Source organism: Pteropus medius, unplaced genomic scaffold, assembly GCF_902729225.1.
Source record: "Pteropus medius unplaced genomic scaffold, Ma_sr-lr_union100, whole genome shotgun sequence".
Classification (NCBI taxonomy): domain Eukaryota; kingdom Metazoa; phylum Chordata; class Mammalia; order Chiroptera; family Pteropodidae; genus Pteropus; species Pteropus medius.
In genome coordinates this window covers 646,707-660,369 of record NW_024340693.1, presented here as the reverse complement: position 1 = coordinate 660,369, position 13,663 = coordinate 646,707, and the positions used below count along the sequence as shown (strand labels likewise).

The 13,663-nt window shown below is 46.7% G+C and overlaps 1 protein-coding gene across 6 annotated transcripts in view; it reads left to right on the top strand.

Annotated features, from left to right (window-relative positions):
* The window catches only part of B3GLCT (beta 3-glucosyltransferase), a 64,814-nt gene that overhangs the window by 28,480 nt on the left and 22,671 nt on the right, over nucleotides 1-13,663 (top strand). For all 6 annotated transcript variants that reach the window (XM_039861712.1, XM_039861640.1, XM_039861743.1 and 3 more), the window contains 4 exons: nucleotides 4,574-4,650; nucleotides 5,411-5,522; nucleotides 9,360-9,496; nucleotides 13,348-13,411. In XM_039861712.1, the coding sequence (XP_039717646.1) occupies nucleotides 4,574-4,650; nucleotides 5,411-5,522; nucleotides 9,360-9,496; nucleotides 13,348-13,411 (390 nt within the window). The remainder of the gene's footprint in view (nucleotides 1-4,573; nucleotides 4,651-5,410; nucleotides 5,523-9,359; nucleotides 9,497-13,347; nucleotides 13,412-13,663) is intronic.

Below are 13,663 nucleotides of genomic sequence, written 5' to 3'. Positions count from 1 at the left end.
ATGGGGCGTCACTCGTGGGCATCACTGGAGGTTAGCAAAAGGGTGAACGCCAGGCAGGGGGCCTGCCGTGCGAGCTGGCAGGACAGAGGGGCTCCTGAGATGTCTGGTGTGTGGGGCCGGGGCCTGGCTGGGGACAGACGCGAGCGGCAGCGGCAGTCCATGCTGACTCACTGTGTGCGTGTCACCCTTCTCGTTCCATTTTATTCAGTGCCCTACCTGTACGCGGTGCCGCGCAGGTGTGAGCTCTTGAGTCTGTGACTAGTTACCATTCTCGTGGCCATTTTGCAGAAAGGGGGCTGAGGCTCGTCCCGAGTGACTCGCCCCTGGTCACGGCACGAGCTCACAGTGTGGCCAGGCCCGCATCTCAGCCCCGGCCGGCCCCACACCTCCTCTGTCTGCCCCGCTGCCCCCGACACACAGCTGGGGCCTTAGTGAGCCGGCCGCAGACTGGCGCAGCTGGTGTGTCCTGTTAGTCCAGTGTCCTGTTCACTCCACCCCTTACCCGGCTTAATTTTATCTTATTTTTTTACCATTTATCCCTGACATCATCTTCTAGATTCGTTTGCTTCATTAGAACCTGAGTGCCAGGAAGGCAGGGACTCGGCCTGTCTTTCCGCAGCCGTTTGCCGCGTTCCCTGGACAGCCTGCCATGTAGTCATTGCTCACCAGATATACTGTCATATCAGTAACAGCGGTGACGTCCACGTGCATGGCATGTGCCGAGTGGAGGCGTGTGTTAACTAGCTCGGGCTCCGGGGCTGCCGTGGTCCCCACGTGGGAGAGGAGCCGACGGAGGCACAGACAGGCGAGGGACTAGCAAGCTCCAGGTCACACAGCCTAGCAGTGACACAGTGACAGTTCTGATGCAAGTGTCCTGGCTCCAGAAATCAGCCCTTTTGTGCTAGGCTTTGCCGCCTCCCACGATGGATGAGCGATGAGTTAAAACAGATTTATACGAGCTATAAAAACGTACGTAGTAATGCATTTCACAGTAAATAGCGTATAAAAATAAATTTTGTAGATAATGAGGTCATATTTTTCTCTAGTTAAGAAAGGATAGTTAATGACAGATAGATAGCTGGATTTTTTTTTTTTTTTTTAAACAGAGGCTCCGATTCCTGGAAGATACGTTACTAAGGCATCATATGTAATCTACCAGTCCATAAATAATACCAGGTTTTTAAAGGCTCGTAAATCTGTCTGGTACATGTTTCAAACAGCATATTATACGTCTCCGTTATTATCCTTGTAAGACATACCTATATCTCATGGAAGAAACGATAATAGTAAACAGATGTTGATTTTCATCCTAATTTATTTACCGGTCAAAAAGCTCAGTTCAGTGACTAAGAATATATAGAGTTAGAGTTGGAGGTAACAGCTGAACTGGAACCAGGCTTTCAACGGGAAAAAAAATGGCTGGGGTTTTGCTTTCTGATTTAGTTCTTGGTCCAAATGAGACTGCGTTAGACCATAAGCTCATGTTCTGCTAGGCTTTTATTTTAACTTAAAGAATGGACAAGTTACAAACACTGGGGAAATTATTTTAACTTAAAGAATGGACAAGTTACAAACACTGGGGAACAGTCTGTGGGCGGGAAAAGGCCAGCAGCGTGGCGTTAATGAGCTGAATTCTTTCCAGACAGAGGCAGCAAAACTAAAGTGGTTCAACACCAGATTTCCCTAATAATGAAAGAAACTCATGATCATGTTTAAATGTCGATCTGTTTTCATCCGTGCTCCGATGTTGGCTTTTTCATTCATACCATTGGTATTTGCAGCTCTACATTTTTCATGGTTTTCTCTCCGTATGGAGAAGGATGGGCTTTCTGCATCCTCGAAGCTTTTTTCGAATACTCGGTTATGGGGTCACACCCGGTTCTCTGATGCATACGTGTGAGAACCCGAAACTGAATCGGAGTGTTGGTTTTGAATGTGTTTGCTTCCAATAGTTATTAGTGGCTCGAAATGCGAATGTACACCTCGATCTGATAAAAAAAAAGTATGTTCAAAGGCAGCACTTAGCACAGCGGTCGATGGCGATGGTGGAAATGAACGTCGACTTTAGTGCAAGGAGGACAGGGAGAGTCGGCACCGAAGTCTCGATCACTGTGGCCACGTCTTCCACTTATTTCCCCCTTCCTGTCACGCACCCGCATTTGATCATTTGTGATTCCCCGTGACGCTTGCCGTGCTGTGGCGTTCCTGCCTTTCAGGTTAGAAGTGGTTCTGGGAACGGGCACTATGGAAACTGACGGCTGACACAGCCCACGCCTGAGTGTCATTTTCTGTTGACGTGACATTTTCTTACTTTCCCCTCGATATTTCATTTGAAAACGCTCAGTCATTCATCCAATTACGTATAGAAGAAGCTTTGGATCTAAAAGTGCCTTAAGCTGGTGATATGGCACTGTTTAGGAAATCTGTGGTATTAGAAAGGATCTGGATTATTATAATTCTAAGTGTAAAAACTGGGATGAGATCATTGGATGGAAGATTTTACCGTGACCTCTTAAATTGTGTTCTCTCAGAAGTGCGAATACATGTAAGTGTGTGCGTATCTGTTTGGATGTTCTGTATTTATTCACACACAGAACGTATTTGTACACACATACATGTAACAAGAATAAAAACTCTTGGGGCCTTTTGAGGATGAGTAGGTGAAAATTTATTTATAATTAAACCGACCTCGGCTTCATCAAGAGTTAACCAAGACGGGGCTCTGAGTGTCAAGGGAGAACTTGCCATTTCTGAGGCGTAGTCATTCGCACCCCTGTGGAGACAGCCATCGACAGCACAGTCGTTTTTGATGTGTTTCTGTATGGAGATGGCGGGGTCAGAGAGCTCGATTGCCATGTTTGTGGTCACCAACTGAAGCGAATCTGCAATCCATAAATACGTGACGCAGAGGACAAAAAGTAACGGAGCTGGGAATGAGTACAATCCGCTAGTCATGTGCAGAATTTATTTCAGTCCAGAGTTTGACTCCCCCTTGTGCTGACTAAACCTTTGCCTGCTGCAGTCCCTGGTGGCAGGGGGTGTCCCAATGCCTTTGCCTCTGCCAGCGAGGGGCCCTGCAGCCTTTGCACAGACGGTCCCGCTCAGGTGTCACACCCGCTGACGCCTGTTCCCTCTGACTAGGAAGGATGGTACTTGTTCAGGAGAGAAATTTGGAGGTGCATTCAAATTTCTCAAGACATTTTTAAAACCAAATCCTCAAGACATTTTTAAAACCAAATATCCTCAAGACATTTTTAAAACCAAACTACGTTTTAACTACGTTCAAGGGTTTTTAAAGCATGTACGTAGCAACGTCTGGCATCTTGACATATTTTCGCTTTTCCGGTTCCTTTCCAGTCTCTCTTCATGTACGAGTTTGTTTCACACAGTTGAAATCCTGTGTTTTCCCATTTAACATAAAGGTGTTTCTGTTTATTTATTAAAATTTCAATGGCTACGTAATAGCTCGTTTGCTACGTACAGTCTTATAAAACTTTTTTTAGTACTTGCCATGTTTCTTTTCTAGCTATGTCATATTAGCATGCTCTCGTAATTATTTGAAAGTTTTAAGCAAACGTTAACATTATAAGTTTTTTTCACACATGAACTGTATTCTTGTTTAATCCCTCGTGCACCTGTATGTGTGTGTATATGCATGTATATACATGGCAATTTTTTAAAAAGACAATGAAAATTAAGAACTTTAAGATGGGAATGGAATCTATATTAGTGCAGTAATATTTCAAATATTTAGACATCTGCTCTTAAAGTCTTTTGTTGGTAGCAGTTACCGGGAAATAGTATAAAACATAGAACATACTAACGTTGGTCGGGGGTGTTCAAGCATATTAGGTATCTGACTTTTGGCTTGTGACAACTTGAAATATATTGAATAATGTTTTTCTTCAAAGCTAACATTCATAGCCTTAAAATTATTAATCGCTGTCTCTTCACGTATATGTGTGCATGTTTATTAAACCACAGTTGTCTCATTTCTGAATCTTAGTTCCTCCTACATTTATAAATTTTGAAATTCCGTCATTATGCTATTACTATCGTTGCTTGAATACTTAAGGATTATATTTCTCGTATTTCTACCCCAAACTCTTCATTACTATGGTGAGTTAGTGTTTTCAGGGCACTTTAAAAAAACGTTGTTTTTCACCTGACGTGGATTGGGGTGTATATCCTCTGGTTTAGCCAAAGTGTGTTATTTTCCATGAGCTACCTGGGTGTGTCCAGACTAGAGACTTGTGATGCCTCCGCGTTTTCTCTGACTACTGCCCTCTCCCTGTCACCTTCGCAAATATGCAAATCTCGGGTCAGCTCCAGGAGTCGCTGAAGACCCTTTCTGGAGGTGGCCGGCAGCTCTCGGGGTCTGGGTGCTGGGGAGGCCGTGTGGGTTCAGCCCCAATCCTTCCTTTCTAGTAACACCAGAAGAGAAGAGAAAAGAATGCAGTGTGAAGAGTAAGATGTCGGGGCTCTAAAAGTTCCTGCGTTTTGATATTGTCTTTTAAAAATATATATATATTGTATTTTTATGTATTTCTCTTCTTTGATAACATTCTTTTAGGAACTGCCCCAGGTCCTCCTCCTCCACGAGCTGTCCAAGCAGGAAGGCGCGTGGACCATACTCCCGCTGTTACCACAGTACGTTTAACTCCCGCTGTTACCGCAGTACTGTTACTGCAGTATGTTTAACTCTTGCTGTTACGGCAGCACCTTTAACTGCTGCTGTTGCTGCGATGCGTTTAACTCGGCTGTTACCGCGGTGCTGTTGACTGCTGCAGTGCAACTCCTGTTGTTACGCGGTGCGCAACTCCGTGTTACCGCAGCTTTGGATTACCGCAGCACCTTTAACTCCCGCTGTTACCATAGTACTATTACTGTGATACGTTTAACTCTCGCCGTTACCTCAGTACTTTTTACTCCCACTGTTACCACAGTACTGTTACTGCAGTATGTTTAACTCCCACTGTTACCGCAGTACCGTTACCGCAGTACTTTTAGCTCAAACTATGTCAACTCTTGACGCTTCCACTTGTAAGCTCCCTACTTTTCTTATCAAGAGGATGTTTTTTTTTTCCCTAAGAGCCAGTAAATGAAGTAAATTTGAACTCAACTTTTTATAATTACGTTAACCAAATTTCTTGATGACCAACACCTAATTATGAGCAGCTTTTTAAAAGATAAAAATGTCTATATATTTGAAAATTATCTGTCCTCTGAGCTGATGCTGTTACGGGCTTTCCTATAAGCTGGAACTATTAATTGAAGAAAGATATTGGGGAAAAAATGTAGATTTCTTGCCATTGTATATGTCCTTCATCCATTTCCTGCCTATCAGTGTTAAACCTTATTATGAACTCACTTTATAAAGTGATTACTATAACCTGTTTCCTTTTGTCAGCTTTTCTGTAACGTATAGCAGAAATTCATCATGGATCTTCTTCTGTGAAGAAGAGACGAGAATACAGGTTCCGAAACTCTTAGAAACACTCAGAAGATATGACCCGTCAAAGGTGAATACAGTTTCAATACCAGTATTTATCTTTTGGGAAAAATGCTTAAAAGAAGATTTAATTTTCATTAAGAGGGTTTTCAATCTAATAAAAACACTTAATATAAAATGAAAAAGAACAGAATAACAGTTGACTATCTGGATAGCGATGTTAAATAATTCTCTTTCACTTCTGTAGCTTTCAGAGGGATGGAACTTACAATGAGCTGGAAAAAAATCTATTTATATGTGCTAGTAATTTCAGAGTTAAAACACTATGGCCCAGAGTTCAGAAATAAGTTTAAATTGGTTCTTTCTCTTCACGAAGGCTGACCACATGTTATCTTAGATAAGAAATATTTTTTAAATACCAGCTATTTATCAAGCACTGTGATAGCAGGGGCTCCGACAAACGGACAAGGATCCTGACACATGGACACTACAGGGGAGCAGGAAGCGGACAGAATCAAAGACACAATTACAGTTGAAAGTGAGGCATCTTTTAATGAGGAAACATAGGGTCCTGTTAGAAGCACACAGCCGGGCATCAGATGTAATGTGGGACGGTCAGGAACGGAAGTGGTATTTACTCCGAGTCTTGTAGGATGAGTAGGAGTTAACAGACGAGAAAGAGTGTTCTAAGCAGAGGGAGCACTATCTGAGGAGGCCTGGAGACTCACAGCTACTTTCGTATTTTCAAATTTTATTTTGTGCAGATATGATGGAGCCACTGGATCTTGTTTATCTCTAAATCTGATGAGCGTGTCGAACACGTAGTAGGTGGTCGATAAAATATTCGTGGGCAACTGAAGAACCGTGTAATGACAGCCTCACAGCTGGGCTTGGGGTCAGCACCTCAGGAAGCTAGGGGGCTGCCGGGGGAGTGGGGGCTGCTGCGAGAGTAGAGCCACCTTTTCTGTTCTCTTGGAGAAGCTCGGGTTTTACCCCGATCGCTTTACAGGGTGCTTTAAACTTGGAACAAGCACGATGGGTCCTTTCTGGGAAGACACAGATAAAACTGAATGGGAGACTTGTTAGGTTAAAAAAATAATTCCTTCAAAGTAGAGAAGAATTATGACCGTGCCTCATCCCATCTTTTCAGATGATGCTAACCAGCATCTATGTATTTTTTGCCATGGTTTATGTAAAACATTTGTTAGGCTTTTATGTTTCCCTTTGACTTGGGAAAAACTCCCAAATCTTGAGGATGTAGGAGTTTTACTCTCCTCCTAGTGTTCATTTCACCTGGAGATTATTTTTCTATTACCTGTCACTCTGGTTCTGTACAGAGGGTGGTGACTCACTCTGCATTTTAATGGAAATTGGAATGATGAATTCAAAAGTTCAAAGCAAGTTCATGAAAAGCAAGAACAGGCAAAATGAGATGTTCCCCCTTTTTCTGAACTCTGCCATGTGACAAAGAAACCTAAGATGCTTTCTCTTTCCGAAACTAGCATTTGGGAATAAAAATTCCGTAATGTTGAAGTTCGGTCAAACCGGTGTGGTTTGTTCCCCGCTGCTGTTTGAAATTTTAGAAAAAAAAATTAAACAAATACCTGGCTTTGATAGTGGCACAAACTACATAAAAGCAGTAGGATGTAATAATAGTGTGTTCGAGCATCAGTTATTTGGTTTGATTCTTTCCCTTTAATATCTGTCATTCTTACCAATGCAAATTTATGCTTTTAAACACTATTTTAAATGGAAAATGTTAATCTTTATTAAAGTAATGAATCTTTGTTAAACTGCCTCTTTAGGTGATTTCTAGAAATTTCCATATCTTGATGAAGTCTTTTTTTTCCCCACTGTATGCTTTTAATACGAGTGTGCATTTGCCGAAATGTCTAGACTTTTTCTGTTTTTACCAGAGGTGAAACCCCGGTACTGGTAAAGAGTCATTCTCAGGTCCTAGCAGAACCCCGTCTGGGTTATTCTGTTACACTTTATCTTGATAATAATTGTCTTCATTATGAAGCCATTAAGAAAATCATTAAGGATTTTCACAGATTCTGTATTAATCTCCCTCTTAGTTTACAACATAGTACACGACAAAAATATTGAAAAGCACTTTTTTATACTAGATGATAGCCGAACACTGCCGTTAGGAGTTAAAACATAAAAACGTGTTTGGGATAAACTTATGTGTGGAACAGGCAATTATAACAGTGAATATTAGTAAAGAAGGCGCTAAAATTCACCGAAATGTTTATTTCTTTCAATAAGCGGTATCGACATGTTATGTTAAATGTGATGGTTTTCTTACTGGTTAATGTTTAGGAGTTTGATAAAGTGCTATATTATTGATTTAAAAAAGGATGTTGAGTGTCCCAGGGCCATTCCCCTTGCCCAGTGGTGACTGAGACTCTGGCTGTGTGGGGGACACAAGCAGAAGGAGGCTCTTAAGAAAGGGTACTGCATCCTTTCCACTTTTGTTTTCTGATGGGGAATAGGGACGGAGGTGGTGACGGCTGGATAAGAGAGAAAGTATGTCGAACTTTTAGGACTTACGGTGCTGGATTTAAATTGTGTGTTTTAGTATCTTTCTTACGGGTGGCTCCTTTTTAAAGCTCCCTCATTTAACCAACACTGGTGAGCACCCAGTACGTTAGGTATTCTGAAGGTTGAGAGGGTACAGAATGGACCACACCACTGCCCACGAGTAGGGGGCATTGCTGTTGCAAGGGAGGTAAGCTGTAAGCCACACTGCAGATAATGTGTCAGGTGGCCATATGTACTACAGAGAAGAGAAAGCAGAATGCGGGCGATAAGGGGTAGATGGGGGAGCGGGCTTCCCATTCTCCGTGGGGTGTTCGGGGAACAGCTCGCTGATAGGTCACATTTGAGCAGTGCGTGAAGGACCTGAGAGGGGACGAGCCATGCGCTCCCTCCTCCTGTATCAAAGCACCTGCTTAACACCTCCACGTATCTGTCTAACAGGGACCTCAAGTTCAGCATTCAGCACTGAACTCTTGATAGGCCTTTAAACCCTTCCATCTGCCGTCTTCCCCGTCTCAGGCTTGGTGTCACCATCCATCCAGGTGCTCACGCAAAAGTCCTAGGACTCGTGACCGATTCCTTTTTCCATCGACCCCACCCACGTTGGCAGCTGAGCCAGCCTCCAGAAACACGTTCATCTTCTCTCCAGATTGAGTACCGCCCCCGAGGTCCAGCCTGCTGTCGTCTTTTGCCTTGACCATCAGTAGAGCCTCCTAACTGGTCTCCTGGTTTCTTGCCACCCTAATGATCTAGGCTCTCTCTCGTTCAGATCACAGCCATTCACCTGCTCAGAAACATCCAGGGTTTCCCATCTTGATTCACTAGATGTCCCATTTTCACCTGGCAGAGACTGTCTTCTGTCACTGTAAACGTGTTGTCCACTGTCTTTCATGTTCTGTTGTCAACTGCCTGGTGTGGGATAAATGTTAAACACTGATAATCACTAGTAATAAATGTTACTTGAATGAACAAATGAATGAATGAATAAAATAGGCACAGATTCTGGAAGGAATTTTTCAAATTCTTAGCAAACCCCAGTGGGCAGGAAGGAAAACTTTCTTTGCCTTAATAGTATTTCAATAGGGAATACTCTATAAAGTACCACTTTTATATATTTATGGTGTAATGACGACGAACATTTTTGTTCATCCTGATATGATATTGAATTACTCTCTTTATAGACCAAGATTATGCTCTGTTCATTATCATGAATATGAATTATATTTTTGTTAAAAATTTAAAAAATATGTAATCTCAGCTAATTATCATCTAGAAAATTTAAATATTTAAATGATATGATTGTTTTGGGTCTTATATGAAATGGCTTTTTAAGAAAATGACATTTTGTATCTTTATTTAACAGGAATGGTTTTTAGGAAAAGCATTACATGATGAAGAATCTACAATAATTCACCATTACGCCTTTTCTGAAAATCCTTCAGTTTTTAAATATCCAGACTTTGCTGCTGGCTGGGCCCTAAGTCTTCCACTTGTAAACAAGTAAGAATTTTTTAGTTTTTTTTTTGGCCTGTAGATCAGCTTTCATTTTGCTGAGCGTTATTGTAATGGACCGCCCTCAAGTGGGTTTTCAGCTGGAGGCAGTGTGTGGTAGAGGGGGGGGACCTGGAGGTTCCAGCTTCTGCTCGGTCACCTGCCAGTCCCCCCAGACTCATGCTCAGTCCTTGCAAAACAAGGTGAATAACAAACCTCAAAACCAAGGGAGGGCACGGGAATGCTCTGAGAGCTCTCCCTACTGCTGTGAACGCACCTGGTTAGCGACAGCTGTGACTTGATCGCCAGTTAGAAAAATGAATCAGTGACATGCCTGGGGTTGGGAGCGAGTGACGAGCCACGTGCGTGGGCACACGTGTCAGATCGTGGGCCAGGCGGAAGGGACGGCTCTCGGCAGGCGCCGTGGATATGCGGGCCCAGCCGTTCGTGAGTGTATTTGCAGTGATGCTTTTTTGGATGTGAAAATGAAGATGATTAAACGGCCCCTCGATCTGCATACTTTTGGTTAATTATTGTGTTTTTGTTCTTCGGGGGACGGGAATTTGCTAAAGCAGCGTGGCTTTATGTCTTCAGAGATGAGAGGGTGTCTGTTGTTTCTTAGTTACGTACGCTGTCTTTGGGGTTTCAGTCCTGAAGACAAGTAGCCGGTTGTAGGTGTAGACGCGGCAGGTGCCTCGTCACCCATTGGTGGCCACCGAAACTGCCCTGGACAGTCGCAAGTTCCTTACGGTGTGGCCCCCGGATCCACACCAACCCCTGCCGTGTCGCCTCTCGCTGCGGGGGGACAGCGCGTGAGGCTCCGCGAGGCAGGCGCCCTGGAGGTCCTTTCGGGGGACCGAGCTGTGCGTGGATGCAGACACGCGTGGGGTCCACTTGGCTTGAAAGGTCACGATAGAGGTGAGTCATTTAGGGGCTGAGACAGTGGCTTCCTGATGGTGGCGGAGGCCGTAGCCCCGGGACCACCGTTTCTGTGGTGTGAATCTGGGGACCAGTGCCTGCTGTCGCTCGGAGACCAGGCGCCCCCACGACTCTCCCCAGCGTCCAGCCTGGTGTCTGCGGCCTGCTCGGCCACCTTTGTTTAGCCTGGACTCCTGAGGAGCTGTGAGCTCCATCCCTGTCCCTTCGGGCCCTGGTGGCCGCAGCGTCCCCTTGTGCGGCCGCGCTCACCCGCACCTGGCCTCGCGGCGCGGACCTGTGTGGGCGCCGCCTGTGTGTGTGTGTGTGGGCGGGGGGGTCCCGTGGCTCCCCTGACTCGGCGTCGCACGCTCCCCATCAGTCCGCTTCTCTCCCTGTCCCTGGAGCGCCACCTGAGCCCCTTGAGAGAGGGACAGTGCGGTGTCACCTTCCTGTGACGTTCACAGGAAGTGCCTCCTTCCCCCAGGGCTAAAGAGCAAGCGGCAGCCCTACCCGCGCCCCCCCACCCGGTCGCGGCAGACCCGGCGGCGGAGAACCCGATCGCGTGGGAACCCCCCCAACCAGACCCCGACCACGTGCTGGAAGGCAGCCCCCTCCCCCGCCCAAAAGACCCCACGTCTGTGGCCAGGCCCCGGAGACCCCGTGCAGGCAACAGCCCCACAAAGACCCTGTCTGGCGGGGACCCCCCAAGACGTGTGACAGATCCCGGAGACCCCGTGTGGACAGTCCCTCCCCAAAAAGACCCTTGCTGCAGGCCTTGAGACCCGTGTGGCAGGGACCCCCCCCCAAGACCCCGTCTGCGGCAGGCCTCGGAGACCCCGTCGCATTATGGCTTAGCCCTCTGGGATAGGAGCGCTGAATGTCAGGTGTCATACTCCATGTGGCAGGAACTGAATATCTAACGAGGAAGCGTTTTATCTAAGCAATTGAAATGTCTGGCCTTGACTGTTTTGGCGAGGTCGGAGCTGAAATTAGCGTTTAAAAAACCCCCGTGCTGGTGAGTGGCTGGAAGCTGGGCCCCGCCCCAGGCTTTCGGGGCGGGGGCGCCCCGCACATCTGCCAGGTGGCCGACTAAGGCTTGGGGGGGGTTGCGTGGGGCATCCGCATAGAGTTCGTGACTCCGAGGTAACCATCACTCCACGGGCTGCGAGATGCAGCCCCTCGATATGCCGGCACATTTATTTGTCCCCGAATCGGTCATCGTCCGTCTTCAAGACACGCCACCCATGGTGTCCACTGCTCCCCGCCAAGGTTTACCCCAAAGGAAAATTCCCAGGACGGGAGCGAGAGAGAGACCGACCTGAAAACGGGGGATGGTCTCCGGCTCCGCAGAAGGGGCGCGCGGGGCGTGGCCATGTCGCCGTGATGTCGCTGCCATCGGACTGTGCTCCCGGCTCTGGGTCCCTTGCCGGTGGCAGTAAGCCCGGGAGAGCCCTTCTCTGCCTTTGCGGTCTAAGTGTCATCTGATCAGATTTTGGAGGCGCTTAGCATGAGTCCAGATCCCAAAGCTGCCTCCATCTGGTGTAGTTACAAAACCGGGCTCCGGAGGAGTGGAACCTGGCCGGGTCTGTGCTCGGAGTGGATCGGGGTGCACCCGGGAACGGGGTCTCATCCTGCGCCCTCACCCGCTGACTCACACATCTGCGCGCGGACCCCGAGCGCAGGCGCGACAGCGTTCTCGGGGCTCCTTCCTGCCTGCGAGCTGCCTTCCTATCGACCCTGCGACGAGTGCTTTACACCTAAACGTCAGTTACAACCTGTTCCCTCCTTCTTTATCTTTCCTCCCATAAGAAGGAAGTTTTTAAAGAAATCTTTATGGCTCGACCTGGCTAAAAACTCAGTAAAGATTTTTGAAACTCACCACTACTTTTTCAATCACTATTATTTCTTCATAGTCACTACATGTATTAATTAGCAGGTCTGTAACTGAAACCGATGGCCTGGGCTCCAGCCCTGTAATGACACCGGGCCGCGTGGCCTGGCGAGCGCGCCGTTCTACCTGGCTCAGGGACCGCGCCGCCCCCTGTGCAGGCCGCTCGCTGCGTGCTCATTGGGCCGGGCACAGTGGACCGTGGTGACAACACGGAGAAGGATGCGCACACGGCACGTTGTAATCACGTGACAAAGCAAACGGGGCTGCGCTCCTCTTTGGGAGCAAAGAAAGTTCCCATCTATTCTGGCGGGCAGGTCGGGAAAGGTCTCACGGGGAAGGCGCCCTTGAGTTTGGTCCTGAGGAGAGTTTGCCGAGTGAAGGCTGGGTGCAGGGGTATGGGGTGATGGGGTGGCGAGTGCCGGGAGTGGGCTCTGCAGGTGGCAGGCGGTGCCGAGGGGCTGGGGACACGCAGGGGGACAGGGCCATCAGGCCTGGGGCTCTGGAGCCCGGTTCTGCACTGCGATGAGGCCACTGAAAAGGCTTCAAGCCAGAAAATGATGTGGAAGGGAACTTATTCTTCCTTGAAACCAGACACTCTCTCCCCCCAAACTCCACTCTCATTCGGGTCATTGAAAGGAGAGTGACAAGTAGCAGGTTTGTTTCTCTGTCATACAAGCTTTTGTGCTTGTCCTTTTTCTTTCTCTGACGTTATTTTGTGTAAGGATTATCAGGAGTCAACAAACTTCATGGCTTTTTAAAAAACGGCATTTGATGTACTGTCTTGCGTTGTATTGTACTGTATTTGTTATATTTCACGTTATTTGTCAGCTGCGACAACAGTGACTGCAGCGTTTACAACAAGCCTTGTATTCATATCCTGGTCAACACATAATTGCATTTGCACAGTCCTCTGCCTCAAGGGAATTAAACTCTTATTTTTATTTTAAAGTTTGTACTTTTGCCTGTTTTCAAACGTGAAATCCCAAGAATGTGTCCTTCTCGTTTGATGCTGCTTCTGGTTTGAGAAAAACCTTCCGATTTTGTTTTCCAGGCTCACCAAGCGGTTGAAGAGAGAGGCCCTGAAGTCTGATTTTACAATAGACTTAAAACATGAGGTACGTCAGTTAAAAGTCTTAGTGGCCAGAAGTTCACGTCTTCCGGCATGACAGGCGGCCGGTGCCCCCCTAACAGTGCGTCCCCCGCCCCGTGCATCTTCAGGGTCCATGGCGTCAGTCAGGCCCTTTCCCTTCCAAACTCTTTTGGTCATGTGAGTGAGAAGGAGCATTGGACAATTCTGCATCTTGTGATTCTTGAGTTTGCTTTTAAAGCTAGGGGATGGGTCCAGAGGTAGATTTGTAAAAAGGTGC